The 18,863-nt window shown below is 40.7% G+C and overlaps 1 protein-coding gene across 2 annotated transcripts in view; it reads right to left on the bottom strand.

The window, feature by feature from the left end:
- MAOB (monoamine oxidase B) overlaps positions 1–18,863 on the bottom strand; it is a 54,655-nt gene that overhangs the window by 16,117 nt on the left and 19,675 nt on the right. For both annotated transcript variants that reach the window (XM_077342868.1, XM_077342869.1), the window contains exons 4-10: positions 10,167–10,271; positions 9,147–9,238; positions 6,930–7,071; positions 5,618–5,767; positions 4,244–4,403; positions 2,620–2,716; positions 157–210 (exon numbers count right to left, since the gene is read on the bottom strand). In XM_077342868.1, the coding sequence (XP_077198983.1) occupies positions 157–210; positions 2,620–2,716; positions 4,244–4,403; positions 5,618–5,767; positions 6,930–7,071; positions 9,147–9,238; positions 10,167–10,271 (800 nt within the window). The remainder of the gene's footprint in view (positions 1–156; positions 211–2,619; positions 2,717–4,243; positions 4,404–5,617; positions 5,768–6,929; positions 7,072–9,146; positions 9,239–10,166; positions 10,272–18,863) is intronic.

The following is an 18,863-nucleotide window of genomic DNA, read 5'->3' as shown; positions in this document are numbered from 1 at the left end:
ATTCTGCATGAACAATATTCAGATATTAACCATAACTGAAATGCCAAACACCATAGTTCAAATTGTCAAGGCATTACGTATTTCATGAGCATATGAATATAGAAAGAAAGGACTAAAATCTTGGTCAGTTGAAAGCCTGTGAATCTTTGTTCTTACCTTTCTTCTTTACTAAGGTGTGCTAATCTTCTACATTTCCGTGCAAGGATGAAACTAATTTTTTTAAAAAACACAAATGAATTCATGAAGAGAATATACAATTTTAGACAATTACTTCTATTAGCACAGATTTCATTAAGATTAAAATGGAATGCGACAGTGTCAGTTTGATATGGTTAATTCCTAAAGTCTCTCTCTCTTTCCTATCATTTATAATGTCTGAAGGCAAATTTCCATGATTCAGAAAAGCACTGAAATAGAAAGCTTGGTTGAGCCTGCACTTGGCTTTCTTTCCTAATTAAAACCCCCCATGTTTACCTTATTCGATTTACATTTTATTATTGAGCACTTTAAAATTTCCCTCTGCTATATCTATGATAGATGAGCAATGACACTACCTCTTCTCTGGGATATCAAGGAGTGGATATAACTTACTACATCTGAGAAAAGCGCTCCAAGAGCCACAGTATTTCAAGTGTAGTTGTCAGCATTTTGCTGGATTAACTTCCTTCCTCTTCTCTCCGCCTCCAGCACTGACATAGCAAAGCAGTCTGTTGCTGATTGGTCAGGGTGTCAATTCAAAAACTGCAGGAAAACTTGTTCCCAGTTGCCATTCCCTCTCAGGATACATTTTTGCCCTCATTTTGGGATGTGTTTTAAAGTGACTGTGCTCCAAAAGCCCACACTTCTATGAGCAGAGATTTGCCTCTTGAATTTACTTTCCCTTCCTGTTTCTCTATGAGGCTGCTGCCTCCACTCTTCCCACCTCACTTGTGCAGGAAAACAAAGATAAACAAGCAGCCTCTTGCCCCTCCCCTAGCTTGCTCTGACTGTATCATCAGGAGACAAAAGGCAGGAAATAAAGCACTCTCCAGCCTTGGGCAATCTGGAGCTTCATCTGATACCCCCCCCCCCCAATCAAGCGGGAAGGAGACTGAAAATTGGGACAATGGAAATGCAGACAGGTGAGGTCAGGGGAAAGGAAGGTTGTAGATCCAGGTTCAAATCGATTAGAATGCAGCAGGATTTATAGCGGGGGGAAATTTAAGTACAGATATGGCCTTGGATTTGAGGTATCTTTCTTCCCTTCCTTCTATACTTCTATGGTAAAGTGGAAAGAGAGAAGACTTGCATTTCCTAATCTAGGAACCCAATAAAAGAACACACACTGAACAACAGCGCAAAGGGCTCCATTTCCACAGAAGTTTGGAAAGTCAGTGTGATTCATGCTTCCTGTTTCAATCATTCTAATACCACATGAAAACACCTTGAAATTATTATGAGTTCTGAAAGAGGCTGCACCAATCCATCAGAAAAGATATTCAGGTAAAACCAAATAGATGTACTGTTAAATTTACTAAACTGAACCATGATAAATTCACATGTTCTGAATATAAATCAGGGATAACTTTTTAAACTAGTTAGGAATACATAAAGCTATGAGGTTGTATCCAACCTCCCTTTCTGCTAGTAGAGGAGGGAGTGTTGATTTTTTCTCTTATTACCTTCCTCTACTTTCCTTCTCTCTCTGCTTGTGAGGTTCTCTGGCCCCCTTTCCCACCATGAGCAGAATTTTAGGGCTGCAGAGGGACAGGGAAAGCAAGAAAATCTTGCCACTCTTGGCTCATGACACATCCCTTACTTTGTGAAGTATTATGAAGAGCAAGAATTTATGCAAACCTCAGTACAATCTCTGTATCAGCAGTCTTACTAAGGAAGGAATCTGACACACACCCTGAGATTCTCAACTTTCATTTTTAAAAAAGAAGAAGAAGAAGAGTTGGTTCCTTTATGCTGCTTTTCTCTACCTGAAGGAGGCTCAAAGCGGCTTACAGTCGCCTTCCCATTCCTTTCCCCACAACAGACACCCTGTGGGGTGGGTGAGGCTGAGAGAGCCCTGATATCACTGCTCGGTCAGAATAGTTTTATCAGTGCCGTGACGAGCCAAAGGTCACCCAGCTGGTTGCATGTGGGGGAGCACAGAATCAAACCTGGCATACCAGATTAGAAGTCCACACTCCTAACCACTACACCAAACTGGGTCTCCAAAACATCAAAACATGAGGCATTGGTTCATGTGGATGAGAGGGTTATGTGAAGATCTGAAATAAGAATCTTTTGCAGACTCAAATGTGATAAGGGTGGGTTGGCTCAAGCTTTTTTATGATGCAATTTTCCCCAAAAACTTTTTTGGAATGTTTTGAATAGGAAGTCTGCACCACAAAAAGGGTGGGATGAAAAAGACACACTGTTTGAAATTATAATAATGCTTCAAAGACAGCTCATTAATGGAAGGAAATGGATGTATGAAATCCCCATCCCTGTATCATTTTACTTGGAACCAGGTGAACTACAAATAATATCCCATTTAGAACGGTAATGTGAAAGAAGCCATAAAAATTCTCCCAACATTTCATTCTTCCTCTTCTACCAGTCCCAATAGATGCCTTTTTAGAGTCTTACCCTATTATGGCTGGAAAACTTCCATCGGGTTTGGTATCATCTAGTGTTAAACCAATTGCTGCTTCTTCATCTTCAATGATCATAGTACCACAGTAATCTGAATGAGAATGAAAAGTCATTCAAAATGTCAGCCAACCAGGTACTGTAACATATAAAAACAAGCCTGATCTCAAGTTTTTTTTTTCCAGCAATACCTTGCAGAAGACTTTATTAACAGGGTCACCACGTGCGCGCACACACACACACACACACACACACACACCCTGAGTCTTTCTACCTGGGATTTCTTAATTAATGATTGCGGAGTTTGAGCCTGGAAACTTACACAACCAAGCAAGGGAACTAAGAATTGAGAGGTGTACAGAACACTAAAGGCTCTCTGCTGCCATGCCCAAGAATTCCAGAACAGTCACCCACCATCACCACATTTGAATATGCAGAAAATTCTGTTTCTAGATCTTTCCCCTCTGTCAGAGACAAACGTTTAAAAAGAAATAAAGAAAAGAAACTGTATATACTCTTGTCCAATTCTGTGCTTTGGTAATAAGGCTGCCAAACACAGAGAATATCTCTAAGTTTGCATAAGATTGAGCTCATCATAGTACACTACTACACTTACCATCTAGCATGAGCAGAACAGAAAACAAAAGTACATTTTAGGGTAGTGCTACATGGGCAGACCAGAGTTTCTGCCTTTCTGGTTGGTTTGCCCTGCATATTACCAGGATTCAGTGGAGAGTGCATATTCGACCTGTACTCTCCCAGGTGCACTGGCTCCAGATGAAAAACAAATCAGGTTCAAGGTTTTGGTGATCACTTTTAAAGCCCAGATGTTCTGGGACCTTCATATCTGTGAGACCACCTCCTCCCTTATGTCACCCAAAGGAAATTAAGATCTAGTGAGCAAAACTTGCTCAAAGGTCCCCAGCTCCAAAGATGTTAAACTGACCTCAACCAGGAACAGGGCCTTTTCAGCCCTGGCCCCGGCCTGGGGAAATACTCTCCCTGGTAAGATCAAGGCACTGTGAGACCTGAGAGTTCTGTACAGCTTGCAAGATGGAAGTGTTCTACTAGGCCTATGGTTGAGGCTAGAGACAATACCGGAATTCTGGCCTCCCTGCTCAAAACCTCAGCCATCCAGATACATGTATATTTACATCACCCCTCCCATTAGAAGAAAAGAGGTAGACTGGAAATAATTTATTTTAAACTAACTGTAATTAAACAATTATTTTAATGTTTATGGTGATAGTGTTTGTACTGACTTATTTATTGTTTATTATATAAGTTGTTATCTGCCCAGAACCTTCAGGGAAGGGTAGGCTATAAATAAAAATTATTATTAGATTAGACTGTATTGTATTGTGTCGAAACAGTCTTACTGTTATTATTATTAAAATGTGTTTGGTTCTAATAACATGTCTCTGGATACCACATCAATGAGAAGCAGCAGAATCATTAAGACATTTTTGGACATGAACCCAGCAAACTTTAGGACAAACAACTGATAGTTTTTTACATTCCTTTTAAAAGTTGGATACGGCTGCACAAAACAGATTGATGAATTACTGTAAACCTTTGCACATTACCCTCATTCATTTGCACCTCAGTTCAAACGAAGTACCTTTTTTCCTCCAGAATGATTCCTTGTAGTACACAATACATTTGATGACTGATCCCATGGGAACTCGATTAATCAACTGATTTCTCAGTGGAGGCAAAGGTGGATTAAAGTGAATCTTCAAACCAAGAGCTGGGGGGATAGCATTAATAACATATTGGGCCTTAAAAGAAAACAAGAAAAATGAAAACTAGCTTCATCAGGCAATTTAAATTTGACTTAAACAAATGGCAATACATGGCCTATTCCGCACACACTGGATAATGCACTTTTAGTGTGCTTTTGCAGCTTGATTTTCCTCTGCGGAACAAGATAATCTACTTCCAAAGTGCATTGAAAGTACATTATCCAATGTGTGTGGAATAACCCCAACATTTCTCATTAAGTCTTGGTCAAAGTTATGTCTCTCAACTACAAAAAATGGACTTCCACATGTTTCTAAATGGACAAAAGGCCAGCTGTTGAAAAGACTATTGTGACAGAAAGAGTGCAAAGTTAGTTGGGTTAAATTTCACCATGAAAACAAACATCTTAAACTGAACTAAAGTCTTCTTAAGAAGATAGTTTGCAGAGATTCATCTTAAAATACTGTATAATGTAACCTCATCTTTCAAGAATAAATTAAATTGTAATTTTAGCCAGCAGGTTCTAGCCATGTCTAATTATAGATAGTGTAAAGAGGTCCATTAGCAAAAATAGCTGTTGGAGTGGTGCAACCAATGACTATGATCCCATGTTTCCAGTGGCAGGCATTGTGTAATGGCGTGGCCTTTGGGGGGGGGGGGGGAAGCAAGGTCACCAGCATGCAAGTGTTGCATTGTATTCTGGAGGTCACTAATGTTAACAACTCATGTCCATGTGAAATGCTGACTTCTGTCTCTAAAATGTCCCCAAGCATCAACTTGTAGGAGCACTGAATCATTCTCTATCCCTGCAGCAGTCATTTACTATAACTGTGCCCTGAACTAGTTGCTACTTCTGCAAGACAGTAAAGAGCTGGTACACAAACAGTGCCTGGGTTTTGCATATCTAATCTGCTGCAAGAACAAATTAAATCAGTAGCACAGGCTCACAAATGGGCTCACCAACACATGCAACCAGTAGAGCTGAAAATGTGTTGGAAGGGGATATGCACTATTTTCTGTCCCTTCAGAATACCATCATACTTACAAGAGGAGACTAGGCCTCAGCATTTGTTGTTCTCATTAGTTGGTGAGTTAATGGGAGAAGTGTACAGATTGAAGTCCGCTAGCCATAAAATTATGACTTTTTGATGATTTCAATATATTTCAAGGGTTAATTTTATCTTTTGTATTATTTTCCTCATGCTTGGCAAATACAATCTTCCCAGATGTTAGGATTCTAACTACAAATCACCTCATATGTTTCATGGTCTAGCGTCTCCACTATGACACTTTCACCTGTCTGATCAATGCAGATTACAGGCTTGTCAAGCTTAACATTGTCTCCAAGATATTCCATAATTTTCTCACTAATTTGACCAGAACCTCCAACAAATTTCCGTTCCTGGAAGATCAACAGAGAAAAAAAAATGCGATACTACAGGCAGATTTGGTGAGGAAAATTATAACCATAAAAACTACAAAGTAATCCACTTTAAAAAATTGTTTCACTATAGTTAAACGACCCATAGGTAATATATTGTGAAAATACTTCTGCATACCATAAAGTTTCTTTTATGTATTGCTTGAGAGCTTCAAGGTTGCATACACATTTTATGCACACAAGATCTCAGATTCCATTAGGTTAAATGATCTCAGATATCAAAAACAGGAGTTGTGATCCAACACAGAGTTTCTGCAGCTACAAGAGCTTCTACCAACAAAATGCAAGTTCATTAGCTTCCCTCTCCAACAGCGGTTGCAAATGTCCACCCCACCCTGCTTCTGCTCCTAGATGAGAGGAGCCACCAAGATTCAGATCTGGGGGGTATTCTGGACAGCTGCGGGTGTAGGGAACCATGGAAATCATGGTAGAAGTCCTCACACCCACAGAAATATTGTGCTAGTTACAACCCATGAAATTCTGGAAGTGCTGCCAATCACTGGCAGCCAGTGAGAATAAGCCATACCAACAGTGAAATCTGATTTTGCATGTTGTCTGTCTGCTGTGATTTATCACAACAGATTTCTGTGCTGATTCCCTAGATGTATGAGAAATCATATTTGGTTTTCCCACTCTTTTCTTCTCATCCCATTTTCTTCTGCCCTATCTCAACAGACTCTGCTATTGTATACCATAGTATAGTACCAGTGGATGCTGTTCACAGCTTGTACCTCTACATAAAGGAAAATTAATTTACTCTTAGATGCTAAAGAAGAAGAGTTGATTTTTAAACCCTGCTTTTCACTACCTTAACGAGTCTTAAAATGGCTTACCATCACCTTCTCTTCCTGTCCCCACAATCGACGCCTGTGAAGTAGGTGGGACTGAGAGAGCTCTGACAGGATTGCTCTGTGAGAATAACACTATCAGGACTTTGACTAGCCCAAGGATATCCAGCTGACTATATGTGGAGGAGTGGGGAATTAAATCCAGCTCTCCAGATTAGAAACCACCACTCTTAAACACTACACCAAGAAAAGTCAATGCATTAAATTACCAAAGAGCTATACTATGTTTCCACAGAACATTCACATGTTAGGTGTGGAGTTATAGCTTACTGTACCTGGCCTCCATTGGTAGTTGAAAATATCCTGGTTGTCCCGCCACACTGCTTAACATACCACAGGAACCAGAGAGCTGATACCTCATGCGGCTCAGAAGTAACATCAACATTCACAAACAGAGTAGCAAACCGCCTGGCAGCACTGCATAGAAAAGCAAATTAAAGGCATGAAGTTTTTTTTCTTAAACCAAAGAATTCTCAGAAGATATCATAACATTTGAAAATCTTTATGTATTCATTTTATGAAACTGTACTTTGCTTACTGAGGATTTTGGGATTTGTTGTGATTTCCCACTCCTTTTTTCTAAAGATTATATGTAGTTTTATGGATATTTGAATTTTGTTATTGAATTGCCTTCTCTTTGTACATATTCCTTATACACAATGTTTTCTGAATTCTATTGTTGATGTTTATATGTTTATATTGATACACAGTGCCTTATTTTTTCTGTTCTATATACTGTGTATCCCTTTCTTTGTATTCTTTTCGGGTTGTGCAAATGACCATCCAAGAAAAAAAACCCACTCCAAACCAAATGCTATTTATGTAATTTTAAATTGTTCTAGATTTAATTAATTACAAAAATTAACACCTTACAGTTGTTAAAAGCTGAACAGGCACATGCTGCTTAAGGCTGGAGCTGCCCTTTAGGAACTCTGACTTTTGATCTCTTGTCAAATACCGAGGGAGCCACCCTGCAATGCTATGAATTATTGTCTACATGGTTTTGATATTTATAACTATGTGGCTGTTCATCATCTTCTTCAGTTGTCCTGCACATACAAATAAATAAATGATAAAAATATCCAAAGAATTGGCTGGGAGATTACTATTATGCAAGAAATTACTATTTGTAAAGAAATTGATTAGACATTCAACAAAACCACATTTCATTGAAAGACAAACATGTCTGGAAACAGCTGTTGAACTATCTCCCAAGTCTTTTTTGTATTTTTCCCGGGAACTTTACAAAAACCCACAATTCCCAAGGAGTTCAAGAAATTCTCCAATACACTGTCATTTTGACAACCAGCAGGACCAGGATATAAATACATTAACAAACAAACAGGCCATGTGCATGGATCCGGGGACTATCCTAGTGGTTTCCAGCCTTAGGCATGAACTGTCAAAGCCGCTCCTAAGATCCTCTATCTGGGGACCGGCTTATTGAATGCTGTAGAGAGGCAGACAAGGGAGCCTTGAAAGTCTCACTGCGGGCATGGTGTACCCCGTATAGAATGTACACTTTATTTGCCGTACTAGAAACTGTATGCATACTGACCCTGGGAAGGTTTTACTTTCTTCCTTTACTTATATGTGATTCCTACAAGGAAGCAGATGGTTCTCTTTTACATATACTGTTGCCCTGAATGATGTTTTGCTTGACATATGTACAATTTATAAGAAATCGTCTTATATATACAGTTTGGGGACATGATTCTTTCCCTGCACCTCAGTTTTCAAAATCCAAATTTAGTCTAGTATTTTTATCCACACAGAATGCTATTTAACAAAAAGGAAAAATTGCTGCATTTGTTAATGGAAGAAAAATTGAGAATTCCATCTCTCTATAGAAATTATTTCATTTGTCATTCCCAATTTTGAACATAATTTGTAGTCTTACCCAGAGGGCCAAACTAGATTATTTTCCCTCACCCCCACCCCAAGGTGGTACTAGGTACTCCTGGCCCAGTCCTCAGTGAGAGAGCAGCTGCTGGGAACTGATTTCCCAAGCACCACAATGGACTGATTTGAATGGGGACTGTGGCACATGAGAGAGGGACTTAAGTCTTGCCTTCTGTGTTTTTTCACTAAACTGAAACACCCTGGTGGCATTCTTTGTCCCATTGGGAGAGGGCTGTATATATAGTCTATCACTGCACAAGCAGCCCGACAATAGAGCAAATTAGGTCCTTCCCCCAGCTCTCACCCTGTTTGACCCTCAGAGTAAAGGAGGTCACTTCTCTGCAAGAAGTTTAGGATCCAGTTTCCCTTAGGTACTATTGGTACCTGTCCTTAAAGCTGTCAGGGAAGCCCAATCCTGTCAAAACTAAGCAGGGCCATTCCTGCCTAGCCCTTGGAAGGGCAATCTCCAAGAATACCAGAGTCTTAACATGGGGGCAGGCAATGGCAAACCACCTCCAAATGGCTCTGCAAGGCAATCTTAGGATCTCCTGGCTACATTACACACATGCCATATAATCAATCCATCTCACTTTGTCCAGCACACTTTATTTATAAACTCCTGCATAGTCATTTTGTCCCATTCTGCTGCATGCGGTGCTTTCCAAGGAGCTTCACTTGGAATCTAAGAAAAAAGAAGAGCCATATGTCATAAAACATTTGTAAAATCTTACTCAATCAGACCAGTTGTCCATCTAATTTATCAAAGTGGTCAACCAGGTGCGCAGGAAAGCCCACAATCATCCCATACAGTATAATTTTATGTGTGGGGGGTGGGGGGTTGTGTTAACAGTAATACTATTAGAACATTGTCTGTTTTACAGATCAAGAATCATAGCTGAGCATGTATATCTTGCCTTAAGGCAGGATGCTGCACAATATGTCTGCAAACAAAGTTGGGATTCCTAGATCCATCTTTATCCACACTAAATTAGAAGGTGAACAGTGCAATCCTAAACAGAGTTATACTCTTCTAAGTCTGTTGAAGTCAAGGGATTTAGATGGGTTTAACTCTTCTTAAGGCTATATTGTAAATCTGTTGTTGTTGCTTGTAAAACTTATGTTAGACAACCCATCATAAACAGGTTTCTTTTTACTTTTTAAAGTTATGCATATTCAGATGGGGTGAAAGATTCTTATCCTACATCTTTTATTTGGAAATAATTCCCAAGGGGGATGTGGAATGGTATAGTATAACCCAAACTCATCATATCTCGGAAGCTAAGCAGGATCAATACTTTGATGGGAGACCACCAAGGGATATTTTACAGAGGAAGGCATTTGCAAATCACCTGTGTTAAATCACTTGCCTTGAAAAATGTATGGGATTACCATTAGCTGGCTGTGACTTGACAACCCTTTGCGCAAACACACAATTCCCAGGGAGTTCAATAGGAATTACTGACAAATTAGTATGCATTGGACTGCATCCCTATTCAGAGACAATCCAGCCTAATCCTATGGTTTTCAACAGGTTTAGACCTGAGTATTTTGACATAGGACTGCACAGTATATCTTACAGCAAGAAATCTCTATCACCTAATAGATCATACCTCCTTCCCCATTTCATCCATTGTTCTCCACAGATTATTGTAATCCAGATAAGCAATAGGATTCCACACAGGGGGAAAAGGGCCTTTAAAGGGATATGATTTGCCCTACAAGGTAAGAAGAAGAAGAAGAAGAAGAAATACTTGAGTCAAACTGGCAGTTTGGCTGAGCATGTCAAGAAAGGTTGTGAATCAAAATTATAAATCCTTTCCAGGCACAAACATTTAAAAGTACAAAAGCCTTCAAACAGTTTCTAAAATTTCAGGTGAAATCACATAATAAAAAGTGATATCTATCTATTATGCATAGGTATCTATTATGCATGGGTGTTTGCCTTCCCTTTCACCATACATGTCTATTGGGTTCTTTGTCATGCTGCATTGGTTTTCTGTCCTCCAGCACTCAGTTCACTTTCTAACTGCGATTCCCAGGGTTCTCTGAGAGTGCTCTTGTGTTGATTTTCCCCTTGTTTCAATTCCAAGGTAAAGGTAATTCAAAAGCATAAAGATTCCCTCAAATTTCCCTTTTTGTTTTGCCACCTCTTAACGGTCACTCCCCTACCCACATCTGAACACTCTACTTCTTCTGCCACCCTCCACCCTTCATCAGTGTACCAGCTCCATTTTCCCCTTGTTTTTAAATTGTTGGGGTTTTTTTACAAGCACCATCCCTAATCTCATATTTAAAAAGTCAAACAACAGGAGAAAGTTTAAAAGAAGCAGTGTGATGTTTTGTTCCCTGCTGATGTTAACTTGCAATAGGGATTGAGGAGGAGGCAAATACCAGTATCTCCAGTGTGCATAAAAAACAAACAAAAAAAGGATTTCCATGATACATGCAAACAAAATAAAAGGAGAGGGTTATATGCATGAACATGAGATGTAAAAAGAAAGAGTGAGACAGGTGGGAAGCCTAATGCTTTGAAAACATTTCTCCCTTTAATGCTTTAGTGAATAAAGCTTTTGGGGGTGGGGTGGGGATTTTGACAGTCTCCGAAAGCCTGATATTAAAAAGGTTGCTGAGCCACATTGGCCTACAAACCACAGACTTAAGAATCACTTTAGAAGACAGAGTGCAGTCCGCACAGACTCTTAAAAACTGCCAAGATCCCAACTAGTATACAGGATCAAATTAGAGAATTACAAAGAGAAAACTACATCAATTTGCAAGGAAGGATGGGCAATTAGTATTACTATGCAGCTGCATTAGGGCATCAGTGAAGAAGGAACCCTGATATCACTGCTCAGTCAGAACAGCTTTATCAGTGCTGTGGCCAGCCCAAGGTCACCCAGCTGGCTGCACATGGAGAAGGAGCGGGGAATCAAACCTGGCTTGCCAGATTAGAAGTCTGCACTCCTAATCGCTACACCAAGCTGTCTTAGTGACAAAAATGAAAAAAAACTCTCCAGAGCTGCTTTTAAAGGATTGTTCCCCCATATAGATTGTAGCCCTGTTCTGGTGGTGTTGCTGCCAAATTTGCATAGGTGCATAGGCATGTGCACATACACACACATTGCCAACAGTCAAAGGTTGCAATGCCAGCATCAATGGGTTTTACTCTGCATTCTGTACACTTAACATGTTCCCTCATATGACATTATGTGACCATTTTCTATTTTTCAGTCAATAACAGAGCAGAGAATCCCCTCGTGCTTGGCAATATGGAATACAGTGATTTGCAGCTGATCATAAGTTTCAAAAAAGGTCTGGTGAGTTTTAACATGGGCTTTCCTCCTTTGGCAACATTATTTTCTGTTCCCTTTCTTTCAATAACTAATGCTAAAATGCATGCATACAAACTGAACAATGAGAATTTATAAGACACTTGCTGCATACTACCGAGCAGCTGTGACAGGCAATTCTATAATTAAAAAATACACTTTGGACACCACCCTTCTTCACATGTCAGAAGAGACATTCCACCCCAATTTAGAAGAGTGTTTTTTTTTTATTGTAGCTGCAGAATAAATACACCAGAGGAAAAAGAATGGTGTGTAAGGTGGGCATAGAATCCAAAGTCAAGGTGAGAGGCTTACTGCTCTGAAAATTTGCAGTAAGATGTGCAGATAAGCATATATGGGATGTTGATATGGTCTGTCAAAATCCCCCCAACTTTATTCAAGCTCTGAATTAAAAAAAAAAACTTGTACATCATCATCATCATTATTTGTTAGATTTCTTACCCACCGCTCTCAAAGTTGACTAGCGGTGGGTTACAACAAGAATAAAACCCCAATACATAAAAGCATAAAAACCATAAAACCCAAATCCCAACCTACTTCAGTGATGAGAAAAAACTCTCTTCCAGCTCCCATGAGAGCCCCTTCCTCAGCCCCTCAGGGCCCCAAACCCCAGGGATGCTGATAGTTCTAGTTGTTGAGGGGCCCCTGCAATCTCCCTACCCTGGCTTCAACCAAAGACCTGGAGGGAGAGCTCCATGGAAGCTCCTGCGGAGCTCTTAGCTCTTCCAGGAGCTCATTCCACCAGGTCGGAGCCAGGACTGAAAAGGCCCTGGCCCTGGTCGAGGCCAGATGCACCTTTCAAGTATCAGGTATCACCAATAGGTTAGTACCCGCAGAACACAAGACCATGCAGGGAACATAAGGCAATAGGCAGTCCCGACAGCAAAGGGCCTTAAAGGTCAGAACCAGAACCCTGAACGTGATCCAGGTGGTAACTGGCAACCAATGCAGCTGTCTCAGCGCTGACTGAATATGAGCCCTCCAAGGTGTTCCAGTGAGCATCCTAGCTGCTGCATTTTGTACCAGCTGCAATTTCTGGGTCAAGGATGAGGGTAGGCCTGCATAGAGTGAGTTAAAGTCAATCCTGGAGGCGACCATCACATGGATCACTGTGGCCAGGTGTTCTGGAAGAAAGGGTGCTAGTAGCCTCACCTGGCAAAGATGGAAAAATGTCAGGCATGCTACCTCCATGGTAGGTGAGGCATCCATGATCACGTCCAGATTCCTAGCAAAGGGCATGATGTTAAGTTGCACACTGGCCAGGTCAGGCAGACATAAATCCATGACAAACTGAAAATAAGGAGTCCATTTCTCTTGTTCTGTTTTTTTTTTTATTGTCTGAAATTGTACCTTGTGAGGCATCTTATCTCTAACTCTGGTTTAACTCAAATTTTGGCATTGAATTATGCATAGCATGGTTGCAAGTTTAATTTACTATGTTTCAGCCCCCCCACCCTTGTCCCTTCTTCATTTAACTGATGCATGTAAGTGCATTGATAAATCTTTGGGAGGAAAAACAGGAAAAAATGATGCCTTGATGGCATCATACATATGAATGCATCAGGCTTCCCCCCAAAAAAAACCTCCTGGAATTTTCCATTGGGGAGCTGGCAAACTGTACATGAGTACATTAGTAATCTGGAGAGGAAAGATAAAAAGAAATTGAAGAACTAGGGCTTTACAAAATCTGGAAATAAACAATGGAAGAGGTTCAAAGTATCTGTTCCACTTTAAAAGCAATGCCTAAGCTTGGATCCACTGGAAATTTCTATTGATAGAAGAGATTTCCATCAATGGAGAGCAATTTTTTCACACTCTCCTCTCAAACTGCTATCTAAAATACCCATTAAAGTGCTGCTCTTAGGGGCAGAAATCTGTGCTAGGAAAGGAAAATTGGCAAAAATTGAATCTACTGCTGATGGGTCAAGCTTCATGGTTCCACAAAAAAAATTCAAAACACATCATGGACTGCTTTTGATTTACACTGTGTTATCTGCTTTGAGTCTCAGTAAGAATGGCAAACTATAAATACAGTGAATATATTATTAATTAAATAAAGCAGTTTTGTCAGATGGTCAGGTTTGGTTCTGGCCAAAATTTTATTTTATTGACCTTTAAACACAGAAATAACAATGGAGAGATGACAAGGAAAAGTGAGGCAGTGCCATACAACTCCTAGAATGTCCTGGCCTTTCTGGCCTCTCCCTTTCTTCCATTTGCCAGGCCATTATTGTTTCTGGACACATTTCAAAATATTTCAGCCAACGTATTTGCTGTGAACATGGCAGAGAACCTGGAAGAACAGAGCCTCCCTTGCCTTGAATGAGCACACTTTATCTGCTTTTACAGTCACCTTGGCAAGATTCCTAAATGAATTAGAAGCTTTTTTTTAGGAACCAGTTTGGTGTAGTGGTTAGTGCGGACTTCTAATCTGGCATGCCGGGTTCGATTCTGCGCTCCCCCACATGCAGCCAGCTGGGTGACCTTGGGCTCGCCACGGCACTGATAAAACTGTTCTGACCGGGCAGTGATATCAGGGCTCTCTCAGCCTCACCCACCCCACAGGGTGTCTGTTGTGGGGAGAGGAATGGGAAGGCGACTGTAAGCCACTTTGAGCCTCCTTTGGGTAGGGAAAAGCGGCATATAAGAACCAACTCTTCTTCTTCTTCTTCTTTTCAAAACACAATCCATAATCTTGTCTGCAGCAAATATGTTCTGATGAAAGCTATTTCTTTGTTCAGGGAGCTGACTGGAGCAGAAGCAGCTTGGCTGGTTTTCTGAGTGAACAGAGAAGAGCAGCAGTCCTGGGAGGTATAGGATAAGGGGAGCTCTAATGCTTTCCCCCAACCGAATAGATTGTACCTCACACAGCCAGGTTGTGAATGGCCTTTTTAGAATAATTAGAGAATCCTTTGTGGCACAACAACAGTAGCTACACTCTATATCTATATCTATGTTTTCTAATAAAAAGGATTTAAACTAGCCTCCTTGTTTCTATCAATGCAGCTAAATTGTCTTCCATTTTTTGCCATAATTGGATTGGCTTATTTGTGTATAATACTCAGTTTTAATAAGCATTTAATAGTGTTGCTTAAATTGGAAAAGTAATTCAAATGAACTGTTACAAGCATGGTAATCTGATTTTCAGTGTTAATAAATTGATTGTGATATGAATTTCTTGGTAGGAAACACTGTGGATCACTGTCATGTCTCATTTTATTTAGCATATGTAACAATAATTTTTGATTAAAGGTAGGCAGGCTGTTATTTAAATGTGCAGCCGTTGCAGAATATCTCTAAGGACTATATATTATATCAAAAACAACTGGTGACTACAAATATCAGCTGGATAATGCATGGAAGAAACATTTAAACTTTATGCTAATAATGTCTGAAAAAATCAGATTCAAATGGGAAAGCTATACTTTGAAAGGAGTAATCTCAAAGCAAAATCATTGCAGTAAGTAATAACAAGGCAGACTTGCTTCTATTGGAAAAGACAATATCCAGCCAGAATGTAAGAGATAACATTTTACACCATGGACAGCATAAAGATATAATGGTTTTCGTTTTAGTAAAAAAATAAAATTCTTGCAAAATATTTCAGTACTATCAGTACTACTATTTGAAATGGAAAGTGTCTTGGTCATCTTACTGGATGACTTTGGCCAGGATATCAAGTGAGAGGCTGTTAACCTGTGGATTCCCTTGCAACTCTCGGCCACTTTCAATTCTGCCTATTATGACTAATCCTTCTGAAGTGTTTCTCCAGGTTGGAAATGGGAGGGACCCCATTGCAATGATTTTTCCCCCTACTTGTCAGGAAGTTCCCAAACGTTGATGACGAAAGACTGTTCTATCCTGTAGAATCTGCCCTAATTTTTTTGTAGGGCTTTGATCTTGCCACGGTGCCCTCCAGCTGGTCTTAAATCCTATGATGTCACACAGAGGAGGTGGAGAAGTTGAAGTAACATTATTTGGACTACACTCCATTAAAGGGGAAACAGCCTTTACAACTAATGGTGGAAAATGTTGCTGTCTGTGACTGCAACTTGGGATTCAACGTGAAGCAAAAAATAAAAATCTTTGAAGAGCAGCCCTCTGGCTGCTAAAAGGATGACTCTGGTTACTATGTAGGATTACCAGGCCACGCAATCAGTGGAAGACTGAGGAAATGGGGATATGTGGGTGGAAGACAGCAAGAAGTCACGCCTGGGAAAGGGATACCAGGAGTCACCAGTGATTCCTAGAAAGTCACTTCCAGGTTTTCCTCAGAATTGATATCACTCTTTTACTGATGACACTTTTTTCTTCCACTGACTTAGTGGATACTAGTGGACAATGTCCACTGGGGCCCAGAGATCTCCCACCTCCTAGCAAGCTTATGGCAACCCTACCACATTGGCCTAGCATTTTCAGTAAAAAATATTATAACTTTCATTGTCCTGCATACTAAAGCACAGCTTTAAGTAACATTGAAATCATCATACTTGCCAACATTTTCCTCAATTCTGAGTGCAATTCCAATGAGAGTTTACCCCTCTCATTCAAGTGTATGGGCTTTTAAAAGTATGATTATGGTTAAGACTGACTCTGAGAGCTGTAGCTTTGTGTGGTGCTAATGACTTGTTAAGCAGAGCCTCTTGTGGTGCAGAGTGGTAAGGCAACAGACATGCAGTCTGAAGCTCTGCCCATGAGACTGGGAGTTCAATCCCAGCAGCCAGCTCAAGGTTAACTCAGCCTTCCATCCTTCCGAGGTCAGTAAAATGAGTACCCAGCTTGCTGGGGGGTAAATGGTAATGACTGGGGAAGGCACTGGCAAAGCACCCCGTATTGAGTCTGCCATGAAAACTCTAAAGAGCATCACCCCAAGGGTCAGGCATGACCCAGTGCTTGCACAGGGGATACCTTTACCTTTAATGACTTGTTAAATATTTCTGGAAATATTGCTGGAAATGTCATACAATGTCATACAACTATAATTCCCAAGATTCCTTTTGGAGAGATTAGGATTTTGAAACTCATTTCTAGACATGATGAATCACTTCTCATATTACTGCTGCCCCTGAAGATACCTTGAACTTGCTTCCATATTGTGGCTGTTTTATGTGGTAATTGTACAGTATATAGAATCATAGAGTTGGAAGGATGCATACAGGTCATCTAGTCCAACCCCCTGCTCAATGCAGGATCAGCCCAAAGCATCTTAAAGCAGTGGTCCCCAACCCCTGGTCCGGGGACCGGGATTGGTCCGTACATCAGTCAGTACCGGGCCACAGCTCCTCCTCGTCCTCCTCCCCGGCTGCTGCCCCGGGGGCTGCCCTGCCACTCTGCCGCCGGCTCACCTTTGGTGCTCTTAGGCCATGGCTGCCATGGCTAGGGCTCCCCCTCAGCATGGCACTGTGCAGCTGCTGCTGGCAGCTCCCCCCCCCCAGCAGGCGGCAGGAAATCAGGGGCGCCGGTGGGAAAGCAAGCAGAGCAGGGGCTCAAGCAGCGGAAGCCCTCTGCAAAAGACTACCCCCCCCCCCGGGCCTCAGTAAAATTGTCAAGCATTGACTGGTCCCCGATGATAAAAAGGTTGGGGACCACTGTCCTAAAGCATCCAAGATAAGTGTGCATCCAACCTTTGCTTGAAGACTGCCAGTGAGGGGGAGCTCACCACCTCCGTAAGCAGCCTATTCCACTGCTGAACTACTCTGACTGTGAAAATTTTTTTCCTGATATCAAGCCTATATTGTTGTACTTGTAGTTTAAACTCATTACTGTGTGTCCTCTCCTCGGAAACAGCATCCTGCCCTCCTCCAAATGACAACCTTTCAAATACTTAAAGAGGGCTATCATGTCCCCTCTCAACCTCCTTTTCTCTAGGCTGAACATTCCCAAGTCCCTATGTTTACTGTAGTCATACAAATGGGCCTTTCTAACATTCTTTTGGCTTTATTTCCAGGCATTGTTGAAGGGAAATCAAGTTACAATGCAGCAGAGTGAGTTAAGAAAAACTTCAGTTATATATATAAATGTTACCATAATTTCAGCTACAAAACACATCTTATTCAATACTTGAAAAGTTGGGAGATACCCCAAGAGAATGATAACATTCTAGGTAATTTTAAACAGATTAAAATGAACCGTTTCATATCTTTTCCTTTAATTAGACAGGTTTGCAACAAAAAGCTAAAAAGAGAAATATGAAAGCAATTTAATCTAGTCATTTATAGTCCATTTAAACTGTTATACTCCGAGCTATGCCAAGGGAAATGACCATTAATTTTGGTGAAGCAAGTTAGGAACTTGAATAAATCACACTAACTCTTACACATGTATCACCAGCATTATTGCTACAAAGGAATGTTACAAAATCTGTTGCTTTCGAAGACAGCAATCACTTACGTTGCAGCTAATTAAATCCAAATGTAAGAACAGGCTTACATATTTTATTCATGAACAAGAAGCTAACAAATAAACATTTCAATACCCATCAGTTCCAGACTAGATTGAGAAATAAAACTTAACAGGAGTGCAACATTGTTCTGGGCATAGTCTTGAGCATCTCTATTAAATTTATGATCTTTAAACTCTTTCAAACTATCTCTAAATTTCCTTCGTTCCATCTCTATATTTGATAGTTTTAAATTAAATACTCCCTGACATTTCCCCACTGGGAATTTGCCCCACCTCACCATTTGTTTGGTGACGTGGCATATTCCCGGTTCCACATGATGTCGTGGCTGAGCCCGGACCATCCTAGACCTAGCCCGAGTCAGGCCCTCATTTCCCCTGGGGGAAGGGAAGGCGGATATATCCACATTCCCTTTTGTGTCCCAGGCCTATCTTGGTCCTGGGTCGTGGGGAAGGGAAGAGTCAGACTGTCTTGGCCTGGCTGCTCCCCACCTGCGACCATAACTACAGCATCCCAAAAGGGAAAAAATGCCACAGCTAGCTTCTCCATGCTGCACA

Source organism: Paroedura picta, chromosome 6 (genome assembly GCF_049243985.1).
Source record: "Paroedura picta isolate Pp20150507F chromosome 6, Ppicta_v3.0, whole genome shotgun sequence".
Classification (NCBI taxonomy): Eukaryota; Metazoa; Chordata; class Lepidosauria; order Squamata; family Gekkonidae; genus Paroedura; species Paroedura picta.
The sequence above is the reverse complement of the archived record's forward strand: the minus strand, read 5'-3'. Positions and strand labels throughout refer to the sequence as shown.